At 40.2% G+C, this 13,177-nt stretch overlaps 1 protein-coding gene across 1 annotated transcript in view; it reads right to left on the bottom strand.

Moving 5' to 3' along the window:
* Positions 1-13,177, bottom strand: part of lilli (AF4/FMR2 family member lilliputian) — a 216,685-nt gene that overhangs the window by 17,317 nt on the left and 186,191 nt on the right. The window contains exon 8 of the mRNA XM_029314267.2: positions 10,690-10,723. Within this exon, the coding sequence (XP_029170100.2) occupies positions 10,690-10,723 (34 nt within the window). The remainder of the gene's footprint in view (positions 1-10,689; positions 10,724-13,177) is intronic.

Raw genomic sequence — 13,177 nt, 5'->3', positions numbered from 1 at the left:
GAACCGCCGTGTCGTAAGCGTGTTACACGCACACACGCGGAGGAACACCCACGCGTGCGAGTGGTACGTGAGTGCGGACGGAACGAGGATGAACGGGCGGAAAATGTTTCCGCGAGCGACGAAAAACGAGGAACCAGACGGAACTCGATGTTTCATTAAAGACGCGAATGAACGTTCCTCGGCGTTTCTTTTGATAAGAACGAGCGAGGGAAGAGGAGTCGAGATCGGAGCAAGTGTCGTACGATGCTTTCTTATATGCTGATTCGAAAGAGGAATTTCAATTGTCAAGGAATTTTTAACGCGATTCTGCTGTGCTCGGCGAAATTTAACTCCTTAGTCGTCGAACTACTTTGAGACTGTTCTTCGGAATTTGTGAAGAAATTAATGAAAAGTATAAGCTGTATGCACGCATATACATATATTTTTTTCCTGGATATGTAGTTATTTTCTAGGTATATCATTATTAACAATCACAGGTATATAACATAGTACAGCTCGTTAAATACTAACGACATCAAACAATAATTACGACCAATAAGAAAGTAATTGCGGTTGACACTGCATAAAAATTAAATGTTTCCCGAGAATTTACTATATTCTACAATATATTCCTCTTGCCTGATTACTATGAGAAATTTGATATTATTTCAATTTATTTCATCCGCAGAATAATTAGAAACGTAAACGGGAAAAAATATCGAGACGCGAATAATTAATTCAGGCATCTTTCGTTCTCATTATTATTTTCATATTATTGATCGATCGTAAAATAATGATTTATCGTCGATTAATAAACGAAGAAAATTCAATCAATTAATATTTTACGCTTTAAAAAATTTACTAACTCTATTCACGATTAAATAGTTAATCGAAAATTCCGTAAAATCACAAGGTAGCAGGTGTGATTAATGATAAATTAAACTTTCTGACATACATGCGTCGAGGCGGGAGGCGGTTAACGTCAACGTGTAACGAGTAACTGGACTCCTCTAGCTCTAGCTGTAGGGTAAACGGCGCACTGCGCAAAAAAGGATAATGATCTTAATCGAGGGCAAGTTCGCAGGAGCCTCGTTTACGAGCTTCTGCCACGCGGCGTCTATTCAAAACGTTTGCGCGAACAATCGGCCCCTGTGTGTATATATGCGTCTATTATCTATTATCTCATCTGCGACCTTTCCCTCTCTCTCTCTCTCTCTTTCTGTCGTCGCGTTCGTTTGCCACTCGTGGCACGTGCGCTTTTACCGTTTCGTTACAATTGACAGGCGGCTCTCTCGGAGCACGATTTCACAGCGACGCGACATCGCGGATGCAATCGGATTGAAAAAAAAATCAGACAACAGAAAGCGTCATCGCATGAACGATGAAACTTGTCACGATGTATGAAAAATACGATGTATTCATCACGGTGTAAAATGCATGTGTGTATGTCGAACACGTGCCTATAAAAAAAACCCGACTACATCAATATGCGCGAGAGACAGAGAGATCCGCGCACGTAGATCGTATTCCAAGAATGTAATTCTTCAGCATATAGCGGAAGACGAGATAAATGTGAAATATGCAAAAAAAAAAAATAAAAAAATAAAAAAAAATAAAAAAAAAACGCGGCAAGAAACTAATGAATTAACGCGCCAACTATTCTCGGCGATGTCGCACAAAGGCAATATCCGCGTTGATTAGCTCTAGCAGCCCTAATTCTTCTCGCGCTGTTTTCTCTACTGAATACAGAACATGACGCAATACTATACGCGTACTAGATGCACGGAATTATATGTGCTCGGAATTGACGCTAGCTCTGGCTTGCTGTTAAAGAGAGGGAACGATGAGAAGAGGTTGAACGGAGGAGGTCGGTCTTGAGAGAGGTTGGTCTGCTCTCTGAAGGAGGTGGTGGTGACGATGGAGGACAAGACGGAGAAGGCAACGATGCGGTAACGCGATAGTGGTAGTGGCGATGGCACTGATAGTGACGGTATAGTGGTGAATAGAATTCCACGAGGCAGCGAGAGCTAGCTAGCAAGTCCCGCTTGTTGCGAATGACTTCGGAAGTTTTGGAGTACATGTGTATACAGGGTATCTGAGAACAGGCGTGTGTGTTGTACATACATCGGTTGTATACCTTGTCAAAATATATATCGTCACGGTGGTATTAATTAATTGGCGAAAGTCTAGAGAGACCAGCTAGTTTCTCCTTCATCGATCGACGCTTATTGGGGAGAGAAGAAACTGGATTTTTTTTTTATATTCGCGCAATAACAATTCCTTAAATTGTTTACTCGCGGATTTTCTTATTTCGGAAAAATGATTCCAAACAAGGTCGAATCATTCCTGGCCACTGAGCATCTCCAGACCAGATGCTGCTACAAGATGTTCTCTTTCTTCTCAGTAAAAGAAAGATTGTGAGACCCGAAGATTTAAAATCAAATAATCCACGACTGAAAAGCTATTCGGTAGCGGCGGAACGGTTTGTGTGTATCTATCACTTCCTCCTTCCTCTTTTCATCCGCTTTCTCTCCTGTGTCCTGACTTTTTCCATCTCTCACCAACAACGACAGCCCACTTCTTGATCTCCTTTCTCTACCATCATCCTCCGTCTTTGTGCGTGTGTATTTGTGTGTGTCTTTCCTCCGTCTCTATTTATCCTCCAATTTCTTCTTTTTCTTTCAACTCTCTCTCTCTTTCCCATTATTCCTCTTCCCTCTAAAAGGCGAATTCTGCCTTTGTCTCTCTGTCGCGAACCCCTTTAAACCCTGCCGTTGTCTCCATCTCGCTCCAACGCGACGCGATCCGTCTTTCTCTCTCTCTCTCTCTCTCTCTCCTTCTTCAACAAGTTACGCTCTCGCATTCCCTCCAGTGGTTTTAAACCTCCCCCTTTCACCTCCCCTCGACCGCTTTACCCGCTTCTGGTTGTACGCCATCTGCATCCGCGTAACGCCGTCGATGCAGCACGCATACTGCATCTGTGTATGTATGTAAGCACGAATGCACTTGCATGTATGTATGTGTCTATGTGCGTGTGTCCACGCGCAGGGCTGGCTCGATACAGGGTGCGCCCAACACCTGTACTTGACAGAGTGAATTTCCGGCCAGATTTGCGGTGCTCGAATATACATACATCGTCCGATATACGGTTACGCGTGTGTCATCGCTTTTAATTAGTTCGATTAAATTTCTTCTGGCGAATGGCATTTTGATAAGCGCGCGTGTGTTGCATTTCGAAGGGAGACACTGCATTGTTTACACGAGTTAATTAGAAATTCGGGCGTTTAAAATTTTCCAGGGTTGTCTATGTATACACGTCGCTACATTAATTGAAGTCTGTAAATCTTAAAAATGGGACAAAAATCGAATCGATGCTATATACGTCACATATTATCATTCGCGTCGTGATGTATAAATGAATTTTAATGCCGATTATAAACTTCGCTCCTCCCTTCGTGGATCCCAAACGCTTTTCCCTTCGATCGAGGAATCCAAGTCAAATAACAGCTAATTGCATTCGCCAAGTAAAATATCTCCGAAGATTAATGAACGGTGCAATCTGCAGCGCGCGTGTTAATTATCCCTCCACGAAGTACGAGGAATTGGCTTTCCGCTCTATTTGACCTCCCACTTTTACGAACGAGGAAAGAGACGGATAATTTTAGCCGACTCTATATACTTTACGCATCGCCGGCTAAATTTGCGAGGAACGAGATACGCATGCGCGCGAGAGAGTTTCGCAATCTCTTCTCTCCTCGCGTTAAAGATTACGGAGGAACTCCCATAAGTCGAGATGAAAACCGTCTCGCCTCCTCTAACCCACTTTTAACCTCCTCCCTAGGTTTACTTATGTCTTTACACATCCACCGTCAGTGTTTGCTAGCTAAATAAAATTATATAGATGATCCATCTATAGATTCTAGATGAAATTTTGGCGTCGTCCCATCTTCATATAAATAATGAAAATATGTATTATCTATAGATTCGCATCTTGGATACAAATTATTATCTGTATATTATCTTTACTAAATATCCCTTTAATAATTTACATTTTTTTTTGTTTTAAATAACTGTGTTTACAAAAGCAGTCTTAAAAACATTATCTAGATGAAACGTCATATAATTTTATCTTCTATCTATTTTTATTATTTTATTAATACATATAAAACAAAATCATCTTCAGTTTATCTACGATGATGAACTGACACATTTTTATCTCATCTTTATCCAGCTGATTTTAAAATTATCCGAGCACAACACCATCCACCGTGAGTGCATATACATAAAGTTTGCACGACGCCATTTCTTTGTATTTGTGCATCGCGATATATGCGTCTGGTGCATCGGTGGAGGAAGGCGCCGTTCGGGCGAGCATCAGTAATAATTTTGCCTCTATCCCGTTCCATGAAAAAGGGAAGAGAGAAAGGGATGAAGAGGGAAAGAGTGGAATAGTGGATGGAGAATTTTGTGTGCGCCTCCAGCGCGATGGCGGATGAGATATGGAAAACCCGGGGAAAAAGAGGAGACGAAATATCGGTGCCTAGCCGAGAAGATAAACGCGCGGCTCGCTCTCTCTCTCTTCTCTCTCTCTCTCTCGCGGCAAATTTGCGCGACAATAAAGCGATTACCGGCGATTGCGTCGCGGTGCAGCACGTGGCGGTTTTGCTACGAGGAGCTTCGCGTCAGATGATTTCATTTCCCAGCATCTCGTGGCTGCGGATGTTGCAACAACTCCCGCGATATTTCGTCCTCTCGCTTTACGATAAAGATTTCAGTTTCCCCGCCTTTACCAAATCCCAGCTTTAATTAAATCCATTTTTAATTAAGCCACCTGTCTCGTCAAAGATTTAGAGGATCAAGGATATCGGAAATAAGATTCTTCGTTTTTGAAAACGAAAACTATTTTCATTGCGATGAATGAAGAACAGATGTAAATATATATAAATGAGAAATAAATCATTTTCTCTAAAATTTCAAATTTATTTTCGATTCTTGATTTTTCTCGTTCGCGATAGTTTGCAATCAAATGATCATACGGAATAATTCGCCTCGTTGCCTCGCGCACAATCGAATACTCCAATGTTTCTCGCTAACTATGTTTACCGAACGACGATTTCGCTTTGAAGCCAACGAGTTAATTTGGATCGCGGTGGACGCCTGGTGTTTCTGTTAGATTCTCGAAAATAGACCGAAAATAGATTAATCTCGTTCTAACCGATCGACGTCGCGACGTTGAAAAAAGACCAAGGAATTCGCGTGCAAAACGTCGCGTCTCGCTATTCATAGAAAGCCCCAGAGCAACAAATATAGCGTATATAAAATAAACTTTCTTTAATGATGCAGAAAATATATTTCGATAAAGCAGAGAGCCTCAATGCTTTTAAATATTTAATAGAAATTTAATTGATTTAATTTATACATATTCACATTTAATATTTCACTTCAATCATTTTATATGTATTTCTTTTTTTCAATTTTATCGTAATAAAAATTCAAACAGATGTACATCTCGCGTGATTAATTTTTTTATGCGTGTTGCAAATGGCAATCTCGAAATGCGAGAAATAAAAAAACTTCTGCGAACGTTCCAATCGAGATTTTCCTCGTTTCGCTGTTTAATAGCTAGCGATAGCTCACATACCTGTCTCTCAACAAAGAGCGATTACGATAAAACTCACTCGCGCGGTAGCGAGAGCGATATGAAACGAATCTCGAACTGCGAGATTCTCTCTCTCTCTCTCTCTCTCTCTCTTTTCTCGTTCTCGGGCAAACTGCCGGAACATCATCTGCTGCGCGGGAAAACGGCGGGAAATGAGTAACAACGAGTTCTCTCTTTCTCTCACTCGTGCTTTACGTGTATATAGGTCATTTATACTTTGCGCGAAACGAACGGAAGCAGACATATACGGCGTTAAACGTCGCCATAGGTGGGCTAGATCCGGTTAACGATGTCTCATCCGGTTTAATCCCGCGACTTAGTTAACGTCGGAGTATAATCGGCGAGACCGCGTTCTCTCTCTCTCTCTCTATTTTCCGCCTTCTCGTTTTCACTCGTCGAGATCTCGTCGCGTCTCTTAGCCGTTTGGCCATTTCAAGTCTCGTCACTTTCCGCGCTCTAATGAGATTCCTCGCTTTAGAGGGTGCTCCTTATTTTAATCCGCGAATGACTCCGCGGATGTAAATGATCGCGAAGTAACGATCCGTGAAACGGAAATTACTCCTCGTCGATTTACGATTTTTTTCCAAAATTTACACTACACATCTCGCCTTAAAAAGACTCGCTAAAAAGTAAAGTAAATAATCTATAGGTATGCGTATATTATCTTTTGACAATTATTCTTGATATAATAAAATAATTAAATCATTTTTCACTCCTTACATTTAATTTTATTCTGATTTTTAATTCACAAAATTTAACAATCGAATAATTTCGTGAGTTAAAAAATAGAATTAAATTATTATAAATGAAGCATAGAGAACAAAAAAATAAGATTTTTGAAATGCAATCCCGAGTGATATTTCATATGAAGCAGGTATAATTAAAATTTTTGGGCGAAAATATTAGCCTGATATTCTATTCTCCCAGGAGATGTTAATGTACTATTACAAATATGTGCATAAGAGACATATACCTCGCCAGGCAATTAAATCGAATAATCCTCGAGGGGGACGACGCTCGGATCTTTTCACGTATCGGAATAATAAATCTGCGGCGCATTTTCTCGAGCGACATTAAAACTTCTCCGCGGCGACGATTCTAATCTGCAGCGAATTTCTCATCGTCGGAAAAAAAAAAAAAAAAAAAAAAGTCACGACGCGCATCTGCCATCTGGGACACTATATTTGCAACCCGGTTTTCTGCCTCCTTTTATCCGCGTGGCATCTTCGACTTAACTGCGGGCGAGAGAAAGAGAGACGATGCTCGTTCTCATTACTCTCGCGAGAGATAGAGTCGAGTGTGCCTCGCTGATTATACGTTTCTTTATCATTCACACGAGGTGCGATCGAGGAAGAATCCCTGCAGCGTTACTCGAAATTCTCTTATTGTTAGTAGCGCCACGTTGCATTATCGATGTAGAAGGTACGAGCAAGATGTATTATTATAAAGTCAATTAATAAATTATTGAAATGAAGTCGGACTGGACTGGACGGTAAGAAAATATAATTGACAGAATAATATGCAGGTACATGGACATATTTAAAAGACTAATTATACTTCCAGTGTCTAATTTAATTAAATTTTAACCTGACGTAATTAGAAATCCCGATCGTGCTCGACGTAAGCTGTCTTCTTTTTGATGACGCACCTCGGACTCGCTGATAACGAGTTTTCCTTCCTCGCTTATATATCCTCTCTTTATTTTAACTTTGTGACAATAGAGTAGAAAGATTCTTCAAGTCTGCAACACTCAACTTTCTCTCGAATTGTCTCTCTCGAAAGTAAAAAAAATTCCTTTTTTATTCACAAATCATATTATATATTTATTCATTAAATAAATTCATCAAATATTGCAGTTAAATAATCTCTTATTCTCGCACGTTATTAAACTTGGGTTTAATCATCTGTCAACTCCATCTCACGTCTATATCCATTACGATACGCTGATACACTACGATACTATTCGCGGTGCGATTTAGACCACGTTACAGCGCAGCGTCGTACGTTTAAGAGAAATCAAATCGATCTCTGAATGGAAACATCGTCGCGCCACTAAGCAAGCAAAGTACGAGCGCGAAAAGCTCCTAGAGTGAGAAATCTCCGACGCTACTTACGTCTGTGCACGCCGCAGATAGGTATCCCGATAAGCCGCGTTATCGCGATACAACACAGCGTGTGCACCCCGAATGCCAGAAGACGCTCGACGAGGTACGAAGTAATCGAGCGATCGGACGCGCTCGTAAATTTCACGCGTAATCGGCGGACAAAACGTAAACGGGGAGAATTAATTAACGATATCGTATCGATCCAAATATTCAATAATTTCAGGATCGAAAGAGTCCTTTCGATTCTCGATTGAGCAAAATTACGAATGTCGAGATTAAGTCTCGATCGAGTCGAATTCTGAATGGAAAATTAAAATTTTATACATTATATATACATAGATACGCGCTTGAAAATTGTATTAAAAGTTATACACGCATATCTGATATAAATCGCGTTGCTCGCGTCGAAGGACAAAGAGAACGAGGAATATTTGCGCACTTTATTGCGAAATAAATCGAGCGATCGTGAAGAACCAAAACTCGTTATCAGCTTGTATAAGTGTGACGAGTCGCTTATCTCGGATCGTACAAGGACGCGAGTTCGCTCGTCCGATAACGCACGAACCTCTCGTTACATTGCAAATTTAGCAAATGGAACCAACGCAAATAGAAGCTATATTCTTCTCTTCTCGAAAGGGAAAGTATTTGCAATATATAAGCCGAGAGATTTAATAAATAATCGCGTTCTGCAAAAATCGACGATACTTGGAGTATAAAATAATTGTATCCTCGGAGTAATATACATGATTAATTCATTTGAAGATTAATTTGTTGGCAACTGATTTTCCCGCGTGTTCGCTCTCAAAGTTGAAATCTGGTGGTAAAGGATTAATTAGCCCTTTTAATTCAGCGCGTTAAGCGGCGCGGCAGGCGGGCGATTAAATTTTCGCTTAAAGCGCTGATTATGCACCCTTTTCCGGAGTCACACGAACACGTACAAATAAAAGATCAGCCCGAAACTCCGGTCCGGTTCGGGAGCAGCGTGAAATACGAGGAAAAAGTGGTCCTCGCTCGCGACCCACTTTTCCGCAGGCGAGGTGGCTGCTTATTAAGGGAGGAGAGATTATTAGAAGGGTCGAAAGCCCTAAGTTGGTGAACGGACGAGGGTGGGAAACATGTTTCCTTCCTACCCTTTTCGCTGGCTCGTTAATTTCTTTTCTCTCTCGCGCCCCTGATTAATCGCGAACGATGTAAACCGCCGCCCCAGATTTCAGGAAATCATCGCATTACACGACACGGACACCCTGACCGATCGATTCCTGTTTCCGCGGGAAATTCTCCGACAACGCGAATTCAATTTACGAGATATCTCGTTTCCACGTCGTGCTGCTACTTCCGCTCTCATCCGTTTCATTTTATCCCCGATTACACAATCTGATACGCATCAAGATCGTTGCTTGATGACCGACATTATGTCGTGAAGAAAGGGTGTACTGATTAAGAATGATCCATTCATTATAATAATGGTACAATCTTTTGTTATTATTTTAATTATACGTATTATTTCGCTCGCAAATATGTATGTAGATCTCTGTTTCTGAATTATACTGCGTTTAATTAACGTTTCTGCAATTTATTTATTAAATCGAACCGAATCAAGATGGACGTATATAAGCAAAATTGCAACGTTTCGACCATTTAGTTGTGGTCCTTATCAAGTGAGAATTCCATCAATTAAAATGAGATTAATGCAACATAAAACCGATCTTATTTAAAATCACGTCAACGACGTGAATTCTTTTCACAGTCGTTGACGAAGCATCATGGGACGTGTTCCTCTTTTAACTATTAATTTTAAATAAGATCGGTTTTATGTTGCGTTAATCTCATTTTAATTGATGGAATTCTCACTTGATAAGGACCACAACCAAATGGTCGAAACGTCGTGAAAGTATTGAATAAAATTGCTAGTTACGTCGAAATCAATTTTGCCAAGTTTATTTTCACCACTAGCGTCTAATATTAATTTTGATTGATAAGCAAAATATATTGGAAATGGGAAATTTTCTCGCGGGGATGAGTTTTCGAGAAAATTTGCAGAAAGCGTCGGCGGAAAATTAAAAGGGCACGGTAAGATCGTCATATAAAAATGTACAGAGTGTTTCGTCTATAGAATCGCGGGAGAGAAGAAAAGAAAGTTTTCCAAACCGCACACGAAGGCGAGGAACCCACGACACGTGAGAAACTTAACTTGGAAACACCTTTATTAGTGGCGTTCACGTGTTGCCCGGATCTTCTTCGTCATCACGCGTGTGTAATACGCCCGATTTTTTTCTTTCTGTTACAGGTATGTAACGGTGATACAGAAAACACCGAGGCCGTTCGTTTCCGCTTGGATAATAATTTTACTTGCGAGTTGGGCGAATTCTCGTGGTATGTACTTTTTTTTGGCGCGAATTAAAAAGTCGCTTGTTTAAGAGCAAACAACAGAGAGAGACTGTGGCTGACGATGCGTTCACTCGTGTGTATAGTGAAAAAAAAAAGAAAGATAAATAAAATATTTGGCAAAATAATCAACACACCGAAAAATTGCAGCGCGCCGAGCGGTTTAATTAAAAGCTCCCGTGAAAATCTGAAGTAAGCTTTGCGGTTTGACTATATAACCGCAATATTTGCCGACGTGTTCGCTAGTTCTTTCGCTATTCTGCTATATACATGTTGTTTCCAATTAAATATTACAAACGGTTCATAGGTTGGAAAATATTTTGAAAAAGCGCATTACTATTCAATATGGGCCGAGAAAAGAATTCACGATTAGTTGACTCGAATGAATAATTCTAGCTGTGCGTGCACTTTTCTCATAAAATAAACATATTGCTTTCACTTACTTCTTTTCCCAATAAAATATAATAGGCAAAATTATGCGTGGGAGCATCGAATGGGAATATACGAAAGCAACGTAAGGTTTTTGTACTTTGTTTTTTTTAAATATCAATGTGTACTTACGCAGATAGTCTGCTGGCAGCATGTCTCTCGCGTTCTGTAACAGAAAAGATAAGAACAGCAATTAGCAAAATTAGCAGAGAATAATTATTGCCTGATTATCGAGATCCAAGGACGGTACGCCGTCTTACGCTAAAATGAGAATGTTCAGTAAACTAATTTTGCAAAAAAAAAAAAAAATAATAATAATAATCATCTTCTCTCCCAAGTGCTTGCAACAATTTCTCTTTCATTTACATATAAAGAAGAATGATAAAGACGACGCGACGTTTTGTCTTGCATTATTAAATACATCCGTCGATTTAACAAGTTGAATGATAAATTTTCTCCCTCGAAAAAAATAATCATACATCTAATACACATTTATATATCTTTTTATACACGGTGAGCATATAAAATTAATACGAGCACGTCGTGCATGGGATATTCAATCATCATGACCTGAAATTTCCACAGTGTGAGAACAAGTATACGATTAACGACACTCGGCAAAGAATTCAGGTAGGTATATATATATATATATGTTACGGGAAAAAAATGGGTTTGTTGCGTACACCACGCAACCGGCATTCATCGATACGTCGTCTCTCTGTATGACGGGATCGTCTACCGTGCGCGAGATTGCCTTTAGAAATTCGATGACCTGCTTGGCTGCGATGACAGGAGGAGGGGGCAAAAAGCAGAGAGGAAGTAACGATGAAAGGAAGAGGTGGAAGAAAGCCGCACGCATACATATACGCGGAACCGCGACCGGCATTGCGTAAACAATAGCGCACACGCAATGTGCACGCACGCACGCATGCAGGGAACGTCATGGGAAAAAGGACTCTCTCTCGTGGGGTGCGCTCGAGTTTATACGGCACGAAGGGCGCGAGGGGGTTAAATTCGAAATATAGAGGGCTGACGCCGGCCATTCTCGAGCGCCGTATTTTACCGCGTCGCGTCGCGTCTAATGCGGAAGCGCGTGTGTTTTCAACGACGTGTTATTACGAAGCTACGCGAGAAATTGCACCGTCCGCGACACAATCGGAAATGAAATCCAGCGGGAGCAGATGAAAGTTTATAAATCTTTTTCATACCCGCTCCAGAATTTATATCGGCATCAAACGCTGGAAATTGTATATATAATTTTCTCTTCTACATTTTTATATAAAATACGTTATAAATAATAAATATATACGTTATTTGCACAATTGTTTCGTACGCTTTGTACATATTTTTATCCGAAAAAAAAATGTATGTATATACTGTTGCTGCTTCTCGCGTTGCGCGCATGCTGAATAATTTATATTCGTAATGAAGACCCTTCGCAATTATAATGTCAATAAATTATTCAATAATCGCTTGTCGAAACTCATTATTCATCGAATACTAGAAATTGTATATAATTGTAGTTGTATTTAATTTTCTCTTCATTTATATATTTATATAAAATATGTTATAAATATATATTATTCGTAATCGTCAGATGTCTTGTTCTCTGCATATATCTTTAGGTATCCTTTCTTTCTTAGGAAAAATGTTTGTACATTGTTGCTTTTCATACGTTACGCGCGCATGCCAAATAATTTATATTCGTAATAAAGACCCTTCGTAATTATAATGTCAATAAATGATTATATAATCGCTTGTCGAAGTACTTATTATTCATCGGCCGTCATGGCCGCTGTTCCAACAATAGGTACGAAATTATCCGGCAATCTTCCGCCGTCTAATTATCAATATTCGCCGCGTTGCAATTTGGCGGCCGACAGATGACTGCAATCAATCAGTGGCACAACGCACAACAACCGCAGCTCTCGATGTCAGAAAATAAAATAATTAGCGCTAAAGTATCACGAGGTCGTATCTTGTGTTAACGACTACATGTCGATAATCAGTCAAGTTGACACCGCTTAAACTTCCCGACGTGAAAATTTAAATTTCCCCGTAACTTTCGCGCAAGAGTTTTACCGACTTGAAAAATCTGCGTCAAATCATGAAATAATCTTGGATAAGGACTTTAATTGTTTGCGAGCCGAGTAAATAAAAAAAAAAACAAAATACCTAAATAAAGTATATAAATCTTCACATAAAAGATCGAGTTAATTATATTAATTTAACGATATCATCTGGAAATGCGCGGCGTGTTGAGAATCGTTCCGCAATTTTCAGCAGCGCGAAACGGCTCGTAAATAATTTCGCGCGCTAAATTTATCCAGTGTATAAACGCGAGATCTATAAATTTGCCGACCGACTCTCTCGCTGCGGTCCGGAGAGAGAGAGGGAAAGTATCTAAACTCGCGGCGACTGTCATTAATAGACGTAGATAATCGTCGGCGAGATTCGAAATTTGCCAGACGATGAGACACGCCTAACAATGCGCCGTAAATTTATCGGCGATTTATCTCTCCGCGCCAACGACTCGGTCAACTACTACACAGCGCACGATCATCGATCGGTCGATCGATCGCATCGAGAGTGAGAGAGAGAGAGAGAGTGAGAGAGGAAA

The sequence above is a fragment of the Nylanderia fulva genome, unplaced genomic scaffold, assembly GCF_048542155.1.
Source record: "Nylanderia fulva isolate GAGA-0341 unplaced genomic scaffold, ASM4854215v1 Scaffold41, whole genome shotgun sequence".
NCBI classification, from domain to species: domain Eukaryota; kingdom Metazoa; phylum Arthropoda; class Insecta; order Hymenoptera; family Formicidae; genus Nylanderia; species Nylanderia fulva.
The sequence above is the reverse complement of the archived record's forward strand: the minus strand, read 5'-3'. Positions and strand labels throughout refer to the sequence as shown.